The sequence below is a fragment of the Anabas testudineus genome, chromosome 19 (assembly GCF_900324465.2).
Source record: "Anabas testudineus chromosome 19, fAnaTes1.2, whole genome shotgun sequence".
Taxonomy (NCBI): Eukaryota; Metazoa; Chordata; class Actinopteri; order Anabantiformes; family Anabantidae; genus Anabas; species Anabas testudineus.
Genome location: NC_046628.1, coordinates 16354839 through 16369524, shown reverse-complemented (window position 1 = coordinate 16369524; position 14686 = coordinate 16354839). Strand labels below are relative to the sequence as shown.

Genomic DNA, 14686 nt, shown 5'->3' with positions numbered 1-14686 from the left:
GAGTAACAGTAGCAATACCACAGAGTAGATGTACTCTAACAAGTAACGGTCCTGCATTCATTGTTATGAGTTCAAGTACAAGTATCAGCTTAGTATAAATACTCTTTAGATCATCAGCTCATTTCAACTCTGAAATTAAATATGTGTGAACAGAATTCTATTATTAAAGTTGGCGTTTGTCCCGACAGGTGGTTAATTTATAATAAAACATCACAACTTATTAGCTGATTATATTTTTCCATTAACAATATTAACTCTAACTTCTACACCGTCTGACTCTATGACAAAGAGCCGTGTGCTAACTACAGGTATCAGCATCTGTTGTCACCGTGTCCGTTTCCAGCCAACAGAGGGCAGACGATGAAAAGCTCCTCCATCTGCCGGCCGACAGTAAACTGGGACGACACCGCCCTCGCCCTCCGATCGCCCGGCTTGTGTTTACTTGGAGTCGTCATAACAACTTTGTAATGATGAGGAAGGGGGGGGAGCGGGGGTAAGAGGATATGAGGAAGTGTGTGGGCTTGTTGTGCGAGAGCCTGCACATCCTGTCAACCGATAAACCTCACGGATGACATCAGTGGATCTAATTATCACAACGACCAGAACCGATATTTTTAACCACTTTATTTCAGTCCAGTCTTCACCGTCACCACGAAGGTAAAATCTTTTTCTATGAAAATTACAGAAAATGTGAAACTAAACACACAAGACAAGAATCTAAAAGAAGCAGTGACAGCACAAAGTGGAAAATGAACCTGGACAGACGTGAATTCAAAAAAGCTACGCATAATAAAATTTAAATTATCCTATAATGACCTATAAATGCTTTGAAATGTAACAAGAACCACTCACATCAATCTTAAAAGAACTTCAAGACTCAGAGATGCACTGAAAGTGACAAAAACCTAGACAGACAAGTTGGAGGGAAGATGGTGGTGATGAAGATTCAGTAGCAAACAGTCAACAAATCAAACAAATCCAACAAATCCTCCCTCACAGAGCCGATAACATTCACTGACTGAAGTGAAATGTTCTAATAATAATTATAACAACATCGAATAATAGGAAACGATTAGAATGCTTGTTGATCTCCACGTGATTTTCTTAACGTACAAATTTGAGCTCCTGTGTCTTTAAGCATCAATTAAATTACTTTTCTAAAAGCTTTATCTGAATAAACAATGTCTGCAGAATTCCCTTCAACATCCACCAACACAGGTGGGCAGCCTGTCTGTGCCTGAGAGCCCAAACCCGGGGGCAATAATCCCCCCTCGGTGTTTTGCTGAGTATTAACTTTAAGATTTTTATCAACTCTTCTCTTCCAACATAAACGTTGGCATCTGCACAGTCAGGGAACAACAGTCAGAGATCGTGGTCTGAAGTCAACATTAACAAGACAAGAATAAGAGTTTCCATTTCCCTGCTAGAAGTTATGTTCAGGTCAGAACCAGATGATGGGACCCGGTATCGTCTCAGCATCTGTGTTTTTTGTGGGCTGATAAAGTGAAACCTGGATGTTTCCTCTGAACATTAGATGAACTTTTACTTCTTGGACGTGTTTAGAGAAATCTACACTCTGCTGTTCAAAGAAAACACATTTGTTCTTTCACTGAAGAAATAAACTGGACTTCTGCTTGTGACTCACTGGCATCTCTAACAAAGAAATGATAGAAGGCACAAACTATTTGTTTGGTCGGTTGTGAATGTGAATAACATTCCGGTTGAAGCTGTAAATTACATTTCTATCACTGCTTTATGTGAAACTAATTCGTTCCCATTTATCTTATCACACTTTGCCCAAAATAAGGCAGAAGGTACATTCATGTTTCTCTTAATAGAGAAAAGCTAAAATATAATCAAACCAGAAAACACTAAAACAACAGAGTTAACGATGTTCTGTGTTATTTTACTGTCAACAAATCCAATGAGACGACAAAAACAATGTGTGTGTATTCAAAGCCTGATTACTATTAAAAACACGTTAGTCAGAAATTTGCTGCCCGATTAGTATAATTGGTGACGATATATTTCCCGGTTAACTTCCTGAAAACTTCCTAATTCATCTCCAAAGACTTTAGCTGGTATGTGTTCTTTTTAAGGATATTTCCAAGAACAAAGTTTGTGATTAAACAAGAAAAACAGTATGTATAACTGCACTGCCACGTTATCTGTTATTAGTAAATGTTCATTAGACTTTTATGCTGTACTTTCATTTACAGGCAGCTTGTAACTGCAGCCTCCAGTTTTCAGCTGTACTGAGAATTTCTTAGTTTCAACGGAAATAAATACATTTATCTTATCTACGCTGTAAATTTTCTTCCACTAATCAAACTTATTATTTGTCTTTCAAGAGCCAGGTGGATGACGCCTGATTTGTGGAAATACAATTATTATAAATACACAGTCTAATATATTCAATAGTTATTTCTAAAGCTTTCCGCTTATGCTGCTGGTTTTCATCTCAAGGTATTTGGTGACGAAAATAAGCCCAGAATTATCCTTTAAGATTCTTCTCACGGTTGGATCATTTTCTACCAGGTGCAGAACATGGAAAAACTCCCATGCACTAAAATAATAAAATACATTTAAACAAACAAGAGGCTGTCATGACTCTCCTACCGGAGTGCTGCTACTTCATGATGATGACTTCAGAGACGACTGCAGCGTGCATGATTCTTTTCCTGCCCTGCACCAATAACTCTTCACACCTACCACCAAAATAGTCAGGAGTGCAAAAACAAATTCAGGAGGTGGGAAAAGCCCTTACTGTCCACAGACAACACAAGCTGCAAATCAGTGCACCTGATTAAAGTCCACGTGGGACAAAGTCTTTCTTTCTGTCCCCAACTAAAGTGTCCCAGGTCAGCTGGCTTTTCAGGGTGCAGCCTCCAGCCTTCTTGTCACAGGAGTATCCTACAGGACAGCAGTGCTTTGAGTCTGAGCAGCAAACGGCCTAGAGGAGGAAAAAACACCTGTTAAACTGAGGCGCAGTTCGATCTGTGTGTGGTCGACATCAAGAGCAGAAACTCTTTCTAAATGAAGCTTTTCTAAACTGCAGACGGTCTCTTTTCCCAGATTCTCCTGAAGTATTCACACTTATTGTAAAAAGTGAAGCTGAGGTGACACTTATTAAATCAAAGTTTGCCTCAAGAAAATGTGTACAGTACAGTATCGATGCTGATGGAGACCGACGAGTGAACGTACCCGGGGTGAGGGGCAGCAGGCCCACTCTGAAGCTGAGATCTTACAGCATGTGTCGCGCTCGGAGCAGTGAAACTTCAAACTGTTGTCGCACGGTACGGCCGTGTCTGCGTCTCTCAGCTCAGACCGTACCACTTTACTCTGCGGAAGGATGTGGACGAACTCATCATGATTTTTCTTCTCGCATGTTCCCGTCTGCATGTTGCAGGTGTAGTCGTGAGGACAGCAGTGCTCGTGGTCGGCACAGCAAACCGCCTGAAGAGGAGACGGAGCAACAAGCTGTGATCTGACATCATATTCATTTCTTATTTGTTATGACAGTGATTTGATCTGAACTTTCATCAGTGCATCTTAATTCCCTTTGTGGCTACGTTAATGTGGTGGAGGGGTTTGAGAGGCTGGGAGCTGTCTCAGGGGTAGAGGCCCCTGGTAGGGTCTCCTAAGGTAGTCCCAGCAGAGAGATCAGCCTGAGAACAATACTAATGATCCTAATGATAACTCAGACTAGGAAACTGGAGGAGGGGGGCTTTATTTGGCCAGTAAGTGTATTTTAAATAGTGTTTTATCCTTCTGCTCTCTGACTTCTCCCATCAAGAGTTTTACTTCACCTGTTTTCAGTGTGTTGATTTAGTACCATTTCTAAGACAGTAAAAGAGACTAAAACCTACAGTATGTTAACACGTGTTGTGAAATAGTAACGTCGCTGTCATTGACCCCACAACTTTGCCAAATTAACTGTGAAACATAAATGTGAAGTCCCTGATGTACGAACCTTGACCAGAGGGCAGCAGCCCCACTCTCCATTTGGCAGTTTACAGCAGGTCGTTCCTGTAGCACAGCTGCTCTTGTCATCACATTTAACGTCTGTCACGGTGCCGGGCTCGGTCAGAGCGCTCACTTTGCTGAACCAGGGTATGACCTGGGCCCCCTTTGAGCAGGACGAGTGGTGAGGCTCACAGGTGTGGTTGCTGGGGCAGCAGTGGTTTCCATCTTTACAGCACACAGCCTGGAAGCAACAGCAGGAACACTGCAGCAGTCCTGTTCACAAATTCTCCCACATTCACATTAATTTGTTTTCTAAAAGTGTGGAGCTGTGAAATAATCACTTACATTAGGCAGGGGGCAGCAGCCCCATTCGTGGGTCTCATCCATGAAGCAGCAGGTCGTATCTTTGGGACAGCTGGTCTGAGAGTCACACATGTTCTTGGCCGGCCGACTTGGACTGGAAACGGCCCGGTTGGGCTCTTTCTGCAGGGCCAGTACCTTCTGCAGCCAGGGCAGGCTCAGCTCTCCAGGCTTGTCACAAGTCTGCTCAGCCACATTACACTTGTAGCCTTTGGGGCAGCAGTGCTCGTGATCGCTACAGCACACGGCCTGGAAAGAACAAGATTTAATGGCTCTTTAATAGCGACTTAAATCCCTGTAAATGACAGATTGTCTTTCCACATATTCAAAAGGTTTTATGTAACGTGACATACAACATCCAACATCCAACATAAATTTGAATCAGTGTTATGCAGGTATTCCTGCTCTCTGTTGTCCAGAAAACATGGCCTGTTTAGATCATTAGGGTTCTATTCCAGTGCTCTGAGTTATATTTGAATACATAATAAGACTTAACACACAAACCGATACGGTAAAGGAGCTGCAACAAAGAATTATACTCCTTATCAAATAGCTGTTTACTTTATGGATTTACTAGACTTTAAAACATCACAGAACAATAACAAATGTCAATACTTCAAGGTGAAGTCTTCAGATGCCGTGTTTCGTCTGACTACAGTTTAAAACCCCTAAAGAATATTCTGTTTCACATCACGTAATAATAACAGCTGCCTATTCATCACATCTGAGAGCCTTTTGACTTGGCAAAAGAACTGAAACAACTAACTGATTATTAATCTTTGTGATTACTTTAAAACGTGATTAATGGACTAATCCCAACGCTGCTAATGTCTTCGACCTCCTTATCAACTTGCTCAAGAGTTTTATTCCACAGTCTTCTATGTCCGTCTGTATTTGATTATTAAAACACATTTTATAATCGTGTTGTGAAGTTAGGGGACCCTGGCTACAAACTACTTTTATGTGCAGTCGTCAGGAAAACTTAATTATAAGAGATTTATATTATGGCCATCAGATTTAAAAAATTCCAGCCTGGTTTCTGAGAAATCATGTTTTTCCCTCCGTCTCTTATGATGAACGGCCATAAATACAACTGTAACCACCAGGCTTAGCCACTGTATTTTTGGAAAATAGTCATGAGAGATGTGAATGCAGGATGATTCACACCTTCTTAAAGTTGGCAAAAAGGGAAAAACAGGAAAACCTCACATTAATCTGACTTTAAAACTTTCAAACATTATTCCAACCTTTACTGTGGGAGTTGTAGATTTATTTTAATCACCAGATAAAAGCAAAGCCAAATTATTTCTATAAAATTATTATTATTTTGTACAGCTGACTGTATAACTGCTGATGGATGTTGTGACGTCACCACTCTGATTGGTTTTGTTGATCATTTTCACAAAGTGGGAAATTTCAAAGCAGCCAAACTGGTATTTCCAACTAGCAGGAAAAGTTAAAAAACAAAAATGTTGTTTTCCATTTCACCAGAGCTGTAAAAATCCAGAGAGCTTCATATATCACTGAAACTATGGTTATATAAATAATTTGGCTAAGCTTCTTAAAGTTATTGGTACAACACACTGACATAATCAGCATAATCTTGTTTTTGGTGTGAATTCATCCAGTTTCAATTTACTCACATAAAACCAGGATAATTAAATCCTGATGTTTAAGAGGCCGACGGCCAGAAATCTGTTAAGAAACATTCATGTTTGTTTGGAATCATGTCCGAATAAGTTTGTTTCAATTAATTGGTGCCAAATTTGAAGAAATCTACTTAACATGTTCCTGAGAGATCGTGTTGTGATAGAAAACGTAAGCACGTCTAATAATAACTTAATCATCTATCAATACTAACAGGATGGCAAAGAATTATTTTCATTATCAAACATTGGTTTAGTGTCATTTATGACGATGAAAATGTCACATGTGAGAAATCAGAAACAAACAACTATAGTTGCAGATTCATTTGCGAGAACCAAATAATGGTTTGTTGCACTTGAATTGAGAAATGTGAATTTCCCAGTTCACACTTGGAAGTTTCAACTGGAACGAAAGTCGGACACTAACACTGACTTCAAACTCCAAGATGGCTGCTTCACTCATCGACAGTGTGAAAGCTGTGGTCATTAACTGCCGACTGGCAGTTGTGTCTTAAGAAAACAGACATTTATGTATCTGCAGACACGACTACGACGTTAATATGCACAAAACACAGCGTAATGATAAGAGATAATGCGGCTACAGCTCGTGGTGTTATGGTTAATCTGGCTGTCAACTTGGGCGTGTAACAGTTTCCCCGTGTGAATTCAAGGTTTGACATTTCTCCAGCTGTAAGTCATCCAACATTACGACTCCTTTTTCAGGAACCACAGATGCCTGAAATAACTGATGTCATTTCTGAGCTCTATTGCAGCTGACAGGCAACAAGAACAAACATACCCTCAGCAATCTGTGCTTCAAAACACACCAGTGTCTAGTGACCAACACATACACCCAAAGAGCCCTCAAACTGACCTGAGGTAAAGGACAGCAGGCCCACTGTCCAGAGTTTCTCTTACAGCAGGTGGTTCCTCCTGGACACAAAGTCTGCTGGTCGCATTTCTCATCCTGAAGCTGTGAGGTCAGAGCCGGGACTTTAGCGAGCCACGGGAGAGGAGCCGAGAAACCTGACGGGTTGTCACAAGTTTCAGCCTCCAGGTTGCAGACTGTGCCGTGAGGACAGCAGTGGATGTGGTCGTCACAGCAAACAGCCTGAGGGGTCCACAGAACATAGAATGGGTCATTGTGGGTCACCAGCACAAAACCAAGCTCTGCTAAATACCCCACTGTTTCTACTGACTCCTGTTTTCATGGGATTGAGATGAAATACTGTGACGGATGATCATTTATCTACATTTTATTATATTGTTATTATGGCTTCTTGCCTGAGGCAGAGGACAGCACGCCCAGGCTCCGCTTGTCGTCTTGCAGCAGGTGGATGTTCCAGGACACGAGGTGGACTGGTCACACTTGCTGTTATCGGCCAGCAAAGGGAAGGTGGGCACTTTGTCAAGCCAGGGTATCACAGCATTTCCTGAGGGATCATCACATGTGGAGGCTGCCAGGTTACAAATGGTACCATGAGGACAGCAGTGCAGGTGATCTTCACAACACACGGCCTAAAGGGAGGAGAAACAGACAGACGTCTGTAAGGCTCAACAATGTTTTTGTAAAAGGACATAAAAAAGTCTGACATCAGATATCACAGATTACAAGCCCGATGTAGCAGCTAAGAGTCTTTCTGTTGTTGATTTGTGTGTTTTCAGCCTCAAGTTCTGATATATTTGCTCCAGAAGCTTCACAGCAGAGGTTGAGGTTTTCTTTGGATCATTGTGTTCTTGTAGAAGCCAGTCTGTTTTCACTTTCACTTTCTTGATTGACTGCAGGGTCTCTGCATCCAGAATATACTGATGTTTAATGGAATTCATTTTCTCTTTTTTGTCTGTGACACTGGCTACCACACAGTACTGAAAGGCAGTATTTCCACCTTTATGTTGTCTACTGTTCATCAAACTCTTATCCTTTTTCCCTATAAAGTCACTTTTGATCATTGTGAACTTTGCATTTGATGTCACAGGTAAAGTCTCTTTCTGATGGGTCTTTAATGTAGAATCCTGCTAGTTCATCAGTGCTGTACCAACACTCCTGGGTGAGATACACCATCATACATGGGGTTAGCTTTGCCGAGCAGGTGCATGATTTTACTTTAAGGTTTTCTTAGTCTTCCAGATGTTGCCTTAATTCCCAGTTTCCTCTAAGAACCTTTTAGTACAAATACTTCACAGAGCGTAAATTAAATAAAAACTAACTGTGCTTTTTATTGCAGTTATTGTTTCCTAAAAGAACATTAAGCAAAATGTGTAATTTGGCCACAGATGGACACACTTTGGCACCTGTATTAATTATTTATTAACCTAATTTGTTCAGTTGAAATATGATGTTTGTGTTTCCCCCTCTTCCAATGTGTCCTCCATCAGTGGACTGACTGAAGAAACATATGCATTAATCATACTGAATCATTTTCATCATGTTCGAATCAGTGTAACAACAAACCAAAGTTATTACTGAGCCTCGAGCACAGCCTATCAGAAGAGAGACCATTTATAAAGATCACTGACAGCTAAATGGAAAAGCGCAGCATGATCCCAAAAGATCTGGCCTCATGTGAAGCAACTCTGTGCAGCTGGACGGAGTCAAACACCGTCTGCCTGTCTGCATGATTCAAACATGGAAGTGTGTTTGTACCTTGGGTAAAGGACAACAGGCCCAATCTCCCTGTGTGGATTTACAGCAGGTGTTTCCATCAGCACAGGCCACGGAGTCATTACAGGGAACAGAACGGACTGCAAGACAGAAACATTATCAGTGACACGTAAGATTAAAACAATCTCACTACATTTATAATGGATCATTTGAAATTTGGGACACTGCATCGTGGGACAGAATCATAATGTCTGACATGCCACAAATTCAACTGACAAAAATTAGACCCAGGCGGCCGATTCAGAGCGAAAACTGCATAAAATACCAGCCTGGTTTAAACGATCCATTCTCACCTCTGCTCTGTGGCACCACCGCCCCCATTACAGCAGCGGGGATCTTGGTGCCCATGGTGGTCTCTCCCTGAGATGACACACAGGTGCCTTGGGACAGGTCGCACTGTGTGCCTGCAGGGCAGCAGTGGATGTGATCCAAACAACAGACGGCCTGGAAGAAAATAAAGTAAGTAAACGTAAATGTTAATGTCCTCTTTAACACGCAACCTTCATGTTACTGTAATGTGTCCACACACACGAGCTGAAACTCAGACTGACAAACCACACACAAAGAAAATTTCTACTATTTGCAACAAATTTTTAGTCTTCAGACATAAAAAAAATCATAAATCCTGCGACAGAATAAATACAAGAGACAACCCAATGATTTACTAAGAGCTTCAGAGTTCCTGTGGTAGACCACTCTGTAAATCCAGAGAGAACACCAAACAGCAGTCAACGGCGTGCAGACATTTGTGTTCAAAGGGCCAAAAAAGTGGAGGTGACTAAACTTTGCAAACCAAAGTGAACTTCAGGCAACGCTGTGAGTGTCCACAAACATCAGTTCACAATTTTGAACATGTTGTGACTGGATGTGAAGACTAATTCTTCACACATGATTTTCTTTCATTATGATTCATTTTGACTGTCGACATTAAATGACTCAGCGTTAGTCATCATGCTCAAATTGTGTTATGTTATTATGTCTTTTTTGTCATGTTGGTTAATTTCCCCATGTGGTCCTTTTAGAGCAACATGTTTTTTCATGACTTTGATTGTAAGAAATACAGAAATAAAAATGTCTGTTTTGTTTCAAAGAGTATGATTTTAATTATGGATTAAATTGTGTTGGTGAATTTTTCTTTTCTCTCAGCTTTGTAACTTCTGTGCTATTTTAATAACACAACTGTTCACAATTTCACATTTTAAATAAAACAACACCAAGAACATTCTTTTGTTTGAACTTCACTGCTCCCAAATGTAAGTGGGTCTAACAGTGTCAGCTGATGTCAGTAACACAAAGCACATTTTGTGTGAACTCGATTCCCTCTTCTAAGCTGACTACATGTAAGTTTAGGATACTTACATTTGGCATTGGACAGCAGCCATAAGAGCCATTAACCATCTTGCAGCACGTAGTCTGATCAGGACACAGTGATTTCTTGTCTGGGCAAAGAACTGACAGGAAGAGAAATAGGATTGTAATGATATAGTTCTAAAACTGAGCTGTAAATAATCTTTCACTAAACAGTTCAAGTCTTCTAAATGGACGTGAAAGATGCTGTGAAGAATGCTCACTGTCGTTGGGAATGGATGGGATCTTCTTTGACAGTGGTATACTTGTCTCTCCAGACTTGCAGACCTGGTGCTCCAGGTCACATATTGTGCCGCCAGGGCAGCAGTGGACGTGGTCGCTGCAGCATGTGGCCTGCACACATTAAAAAAAAAAAGATGCTAATGATAAGTTTACAATCTGCAACCCTGAGCCAGAATCATGGCTTATGGGTTTGACTTGAAATCATTCTGACCTCTGGGAATGGGCAGCAGCCATAGTCTCCACCGGTGAGCAGGCAACAAGTGTAACCATCTGGGCAGCTGCTTGTCCCACCAGGACACGTCACTGAACCGACGGTAGAAGCTGCGGAAACTTGGAAATCACAGAAATATGGTTGTTAGTTATTAGTGCAGTATCATCAGCATTTAAATGTAGAAAGACAGATGAATTATTATGTTGCCAGATACAACATGAATACAGGACCACTGCATTTTATGGTTTGTTTGAAGAATTTCCATACCTGGCTCATTCTCCCTCTTTTGGGCAGACAGTTTCTCCATCATGGCGAAGGACTCCAGTGAAGCAGAAACACACTTTGAGTGAACAAGATCACACTTTGTTCCCTCTGGGCAACAGTGACGCTTATCCTCGCAACACACCGCCTGCAGAGAAAAGACACAACTCAGTCAAAGACATGAAAAATACAGATTCACAGATGTGAATGCTGGAACGGGAACAAAAAAATTCTTATTTATAAAACAAAACAAAAAAGTAATAATAATGACAACGTCCATCTGTAACTTGCCAAAGCCCAAGATAATGTATTGAGATTGTTTGTTTCCCCCAACAATCCAAAATATTCAGTGTACAGTCACATAAAACAGAGAAAGCAGGGCAAAAGGCAAAATAGTTTTTCCAAATCAAATAAAAAACATGAGCTGTTTTATTAGACTACACGTTGTGTTTTTTTATCAACTGGCTGCTTTTGCTCAAACCACATCTCCAGGAGTAATGTGCCATTATTTTAATAGCAGCTTTTATATAGGAATAGTATGCATGATAAATATCAGCTCACATACTGTTGCAGCAAATTCGATGATCGGATGCTAAAACAACGTGCTTAAAAATTCTAATTCAAATGAACTTCTCTAAATATATAATTACGCAGCATAGTAGACATACAAGTAACAGGAGAAGCTGACCTGCAGGCCGTGCAACACTGCTTGTGTCTTGGTGTGAAAAGCTTGGGGTCTGTGTTGAGCCTGCTGACTCTGTGTGTGTGTGTGTGTGTGTGTGTGTGTGTGTGTGTGTGTGTGTGTGTGTGAGAGTGTGTGTGTGTGTGTGTGTGTGTGTGTGTGTGTGTGTGTGTGTGTGTGTGTGTGTGTGTGTGTGTCTGTGAGGTCGTGTGTATTACATTTGCTAATGGACAGCAGCCCCAGGAGCCGTCAGGAAGCTGGCAGCAAGTGGTTCCATCCGGACACTCAGACTTCTGGTCCGGACAAATGACTGCCTTCACTTTCCGGCTGAGCTGCAAGCAGCACACATCACAGTCAGCGCATATCAACGATGGGAGAATAAAAAAAAAAAAAAAAACCACCACACAGGTCAGTGACAGGGTTATAAATGTATTCAGTGTTGTTAAGTACTAAATTGTTCCTGACAGTATTCATAGATATGAAAAAAGCCCTTTGTTTTCATTACCTGAGGAACAAGTAGGACATGTTTGGCTGGAAGTCGCCTCATCCAGGGAAGGGAAACTGTCTTATTAACACATTTTCTGTGAACCAGGTCACACAGAGTCCCCTCATAGCAGCAGTGTAGGTGGTCTGAACAACACTCAGCCTATAGGTGCAATAAAACAAGGGATGGTGAGTAACAAGGGCTTACTGGAGCACTGCAGACACAAACCAGCAGAAATGACGTGCAGTGACAGCCGTACTGTGAAGCTGAACTCCAGACGTTTGTCATGATTTATTATATTTTCAGCAAATATTCATAAAGTGTAATTGTGAGCAATGATAAAACATAGTTATGAGTAAAATATATTCTAAAAGCTAATTATACATTTAATCAATCAACAATAATCATAAGTATTCATTCAAACAGAGCACAATTTAGTTTGTTTTCTAACATTTTATTACACCAATGATTATCCAATTGATGCTGCCAGAAATTTTTATTAGATAAAATTAGCCCTATTAAAAAAATAAATAAATAAATAAATAAATATATATATATATATATATATATATATATATATATATATTTATATGCGAGTCTGCTGAGTAATGAGTAATTTAATTTTCAATATATAAAAATGCTCACATTTTCTTGCTAATACTTTTTTTTAAAGAGCAGCAGATAAAGTTATGCACCCATCATGCTTGGTGCCTACAGCACAAGCCTGTGGGGGCAGTGCTATGATCTGGGGTTGAGTGAGTGTGAGACTTTTTCTTTGGACGGGCAGTGTAAGATGTATTAATGATTATCACTGGTATTTTCATTTAAATGAATCACCCATCACTCAGACAAATAATTAACAGGAGACTCACACGTGGCAGTGGACAGCATCCGTATCCTCCCTCACTGTTTTTGCAGCAGGTGTTTTTGTCCTCACACATGCCTCCATCAGGACAGACCAGCGCTGTGCTCAGGCCCAGCACGGCCAAAAACAAGATCCCCATGTGCAGTGTCTGAACACAAGAGGAAGAGGCACTGTGAACACTGTGGTGTGATGAAATGTGATGAAATGTGATGAAATGTGATGAAATGTGATGAAATGTGATCCAAATCAAACAAAAATCCCGAACATATTCAAGTCTATCGCGTTGGTTTCTGTGGTTTCTCGATCACTGTGAGAAACCACAGAGATAACAAAGGTAAATACATAGAGTTCAGCAGGAATTCACACTGATAAACTGATTCTGACACCAAAGACACTTTCTGTAAAGTTCATGTCCCTCTGTTGAATATACCACTCATTTCCTTTGCATTTTATGGCTATAACAACAAGAAAAGTCGGTATCAGTGATGTTAGAAGTATTCAAATCACAGTAATCATTCAACCCTGTATAAGTATCATGTTAGAAGTAAATGTCCTGTATATAAAAGCATCACAAATACTTTTGTGAAGTGTTGTGGTCCATGTTAAACACATCCAGACTTAGCTAAACTGTTTAGATAAACTGTCTGACATCAGGTGCTGTGGTTGTTTTTCATCTAGCATCTAAAGATCAGTCCATTCATTATCACATAAAGTAAATTATCAAATTAAATAGTTATTAATTTGACACTTCACCTGTAACTTAGCTAGTTTGTTGTTGACCAGTTTCACCTAGCCTAGCTAACAACACAGTATGTTGGAAATATATTTCTTTATTATTAAACCTGCTACAGCTGTTCAGGAATATGTGGCCCAGTGAAGTAAACACAGTTGCTTCTCTATCCGTATTCCGTATCTGTAAATATTTACTACAAGTACTTCAACGTGTACTTTAATTGTGTACCGTCAGTGTTTTCGTGTACTTTACCATCATTAACGGCCGACTTCAAGTGGATACTACTGCATACTCCTGTTAACACCTACAGAAACAACAGAAACACAATTAATCATCACAAAACACTGGGTGACATTTAAACAAAGACAGCAGTAAACGAGTAAAAGTAAATAAAAACCTGACTCAACACGAAACTAACTTTTACCAGCTAACGGTCTCTGACATTAGCGAGCTAGCTAGCTAACGTAGCGTTAGCTTAGCAAGCTAGGCGGCTAACAATAAAGCTAACTGACTTTCAGTCCGTGGGAAACGGGAATATTTTATCACCTGGTAGGTTTAGTACTAGAAGTCCACACTGTCACATATATGTCGTGTTAAAAGCAGCTTCAAACCATCCGGACAGCAGCAGAGGGAACTGCCTGAGGCTGTTTTCTTTGACAGAGAACTGAATGTAATCACATGACGCTGGCTGCATGTGACTGTGCAGCTCGATTAAAGGGACATTACACCGAAACTGAGGGCAGCGTCACTAAATCACTAATTAACAAGTGTCATCATCAAATCTAATTAACAGGGAACATGCAAACACACATGTAACACAATTCGCTAAAGCCTTGTACTTGTACAATTACTACTTTAGTATTTTGATTTTCTGCTACTTTGTACTTTGACTTTACTACATTTCAGGGTCAAATACTTTTACTTTTACTCCTCTACAGTTATCTCACAGTTTGTAGTATTTCACAATCAACTAATTGCTTTTTGTTGGCTGTTTATTAATACAAAATACAATATTAGCGCATGACTTACAATAACTGAACTACTAAACTGTCCACTTTACCCTTTAATATCTTAAGTATTTAGACATTTTTGAGCCAATACTTTTATACTTTTACTTTTAAGTAACAGCTTGAATGCAGCTAATTGAGTTAATCTGACTAGTTATGTTGCAGCATCAAATTATCAGATAAAATAATTGGGTTAGTATATAATAATGAGATAAGTTT

At 40.2% G+C, this 14686-nt stretch overlaps 1 protein-coding gene across 1 annotated transcript; it reads right to left on the bottom strand.

Moving 5' to 3' along the window:
- Positions 1–609: 609 nt before the first annotated feature.
- Positions 610–14142, bottom strand: grnb (granulin b). The gene is made up of 17 exons (XM_026351406.1): positions 14007–14142; positions 13713–13764; positions 12735–12875; positions 11884–12024; positions 11597–11710; positions 10703–10844; positions 10436–10554; positions 10206–10335; positions 9994–10085; positions 8928–9078; positions 8617–8714; positions 7257–7490; positions 6847–7083; positions 4312–4575; positions 3974–4207; positions 3205–3456; positions 610–2953 (listed from the first exon to the last, which is right to left on the bottom strand). Exons 2-17 carry the CDS (start codon positions 13716–13718, stop codon positions 2807–2809), a joined length of 2502 nt encoding a protein of 833 aa, XP_026207191.1. The 5' UTR covers positions 13719–13764; positions 14007–14142; the 3' UTR covers positions 610–2806.
- Positions 14143–14686: the final 544 nt, after the last annotated feature.

Excerpts from the sequence above, each read along its gene's own strand:
- grnb (XM_026351406.1), bottom strand. Across the intron at positions 7,084-7,256 it reads CGTGCTGTCCTCTGCCTCAG|GCTGTTTGCTGTGACGACCA; the intron begins GCAAGAAGCCAT and ends TGGACCCCTCAG. Across the intron at positions 2,954-3,204 it reads CCTGCTGCCCCTCACCCCGG|GCCGTTTGCTGCTCAGACTC; the intron begins GTACGTTCACTC and ends TTCCTCCTCTAG.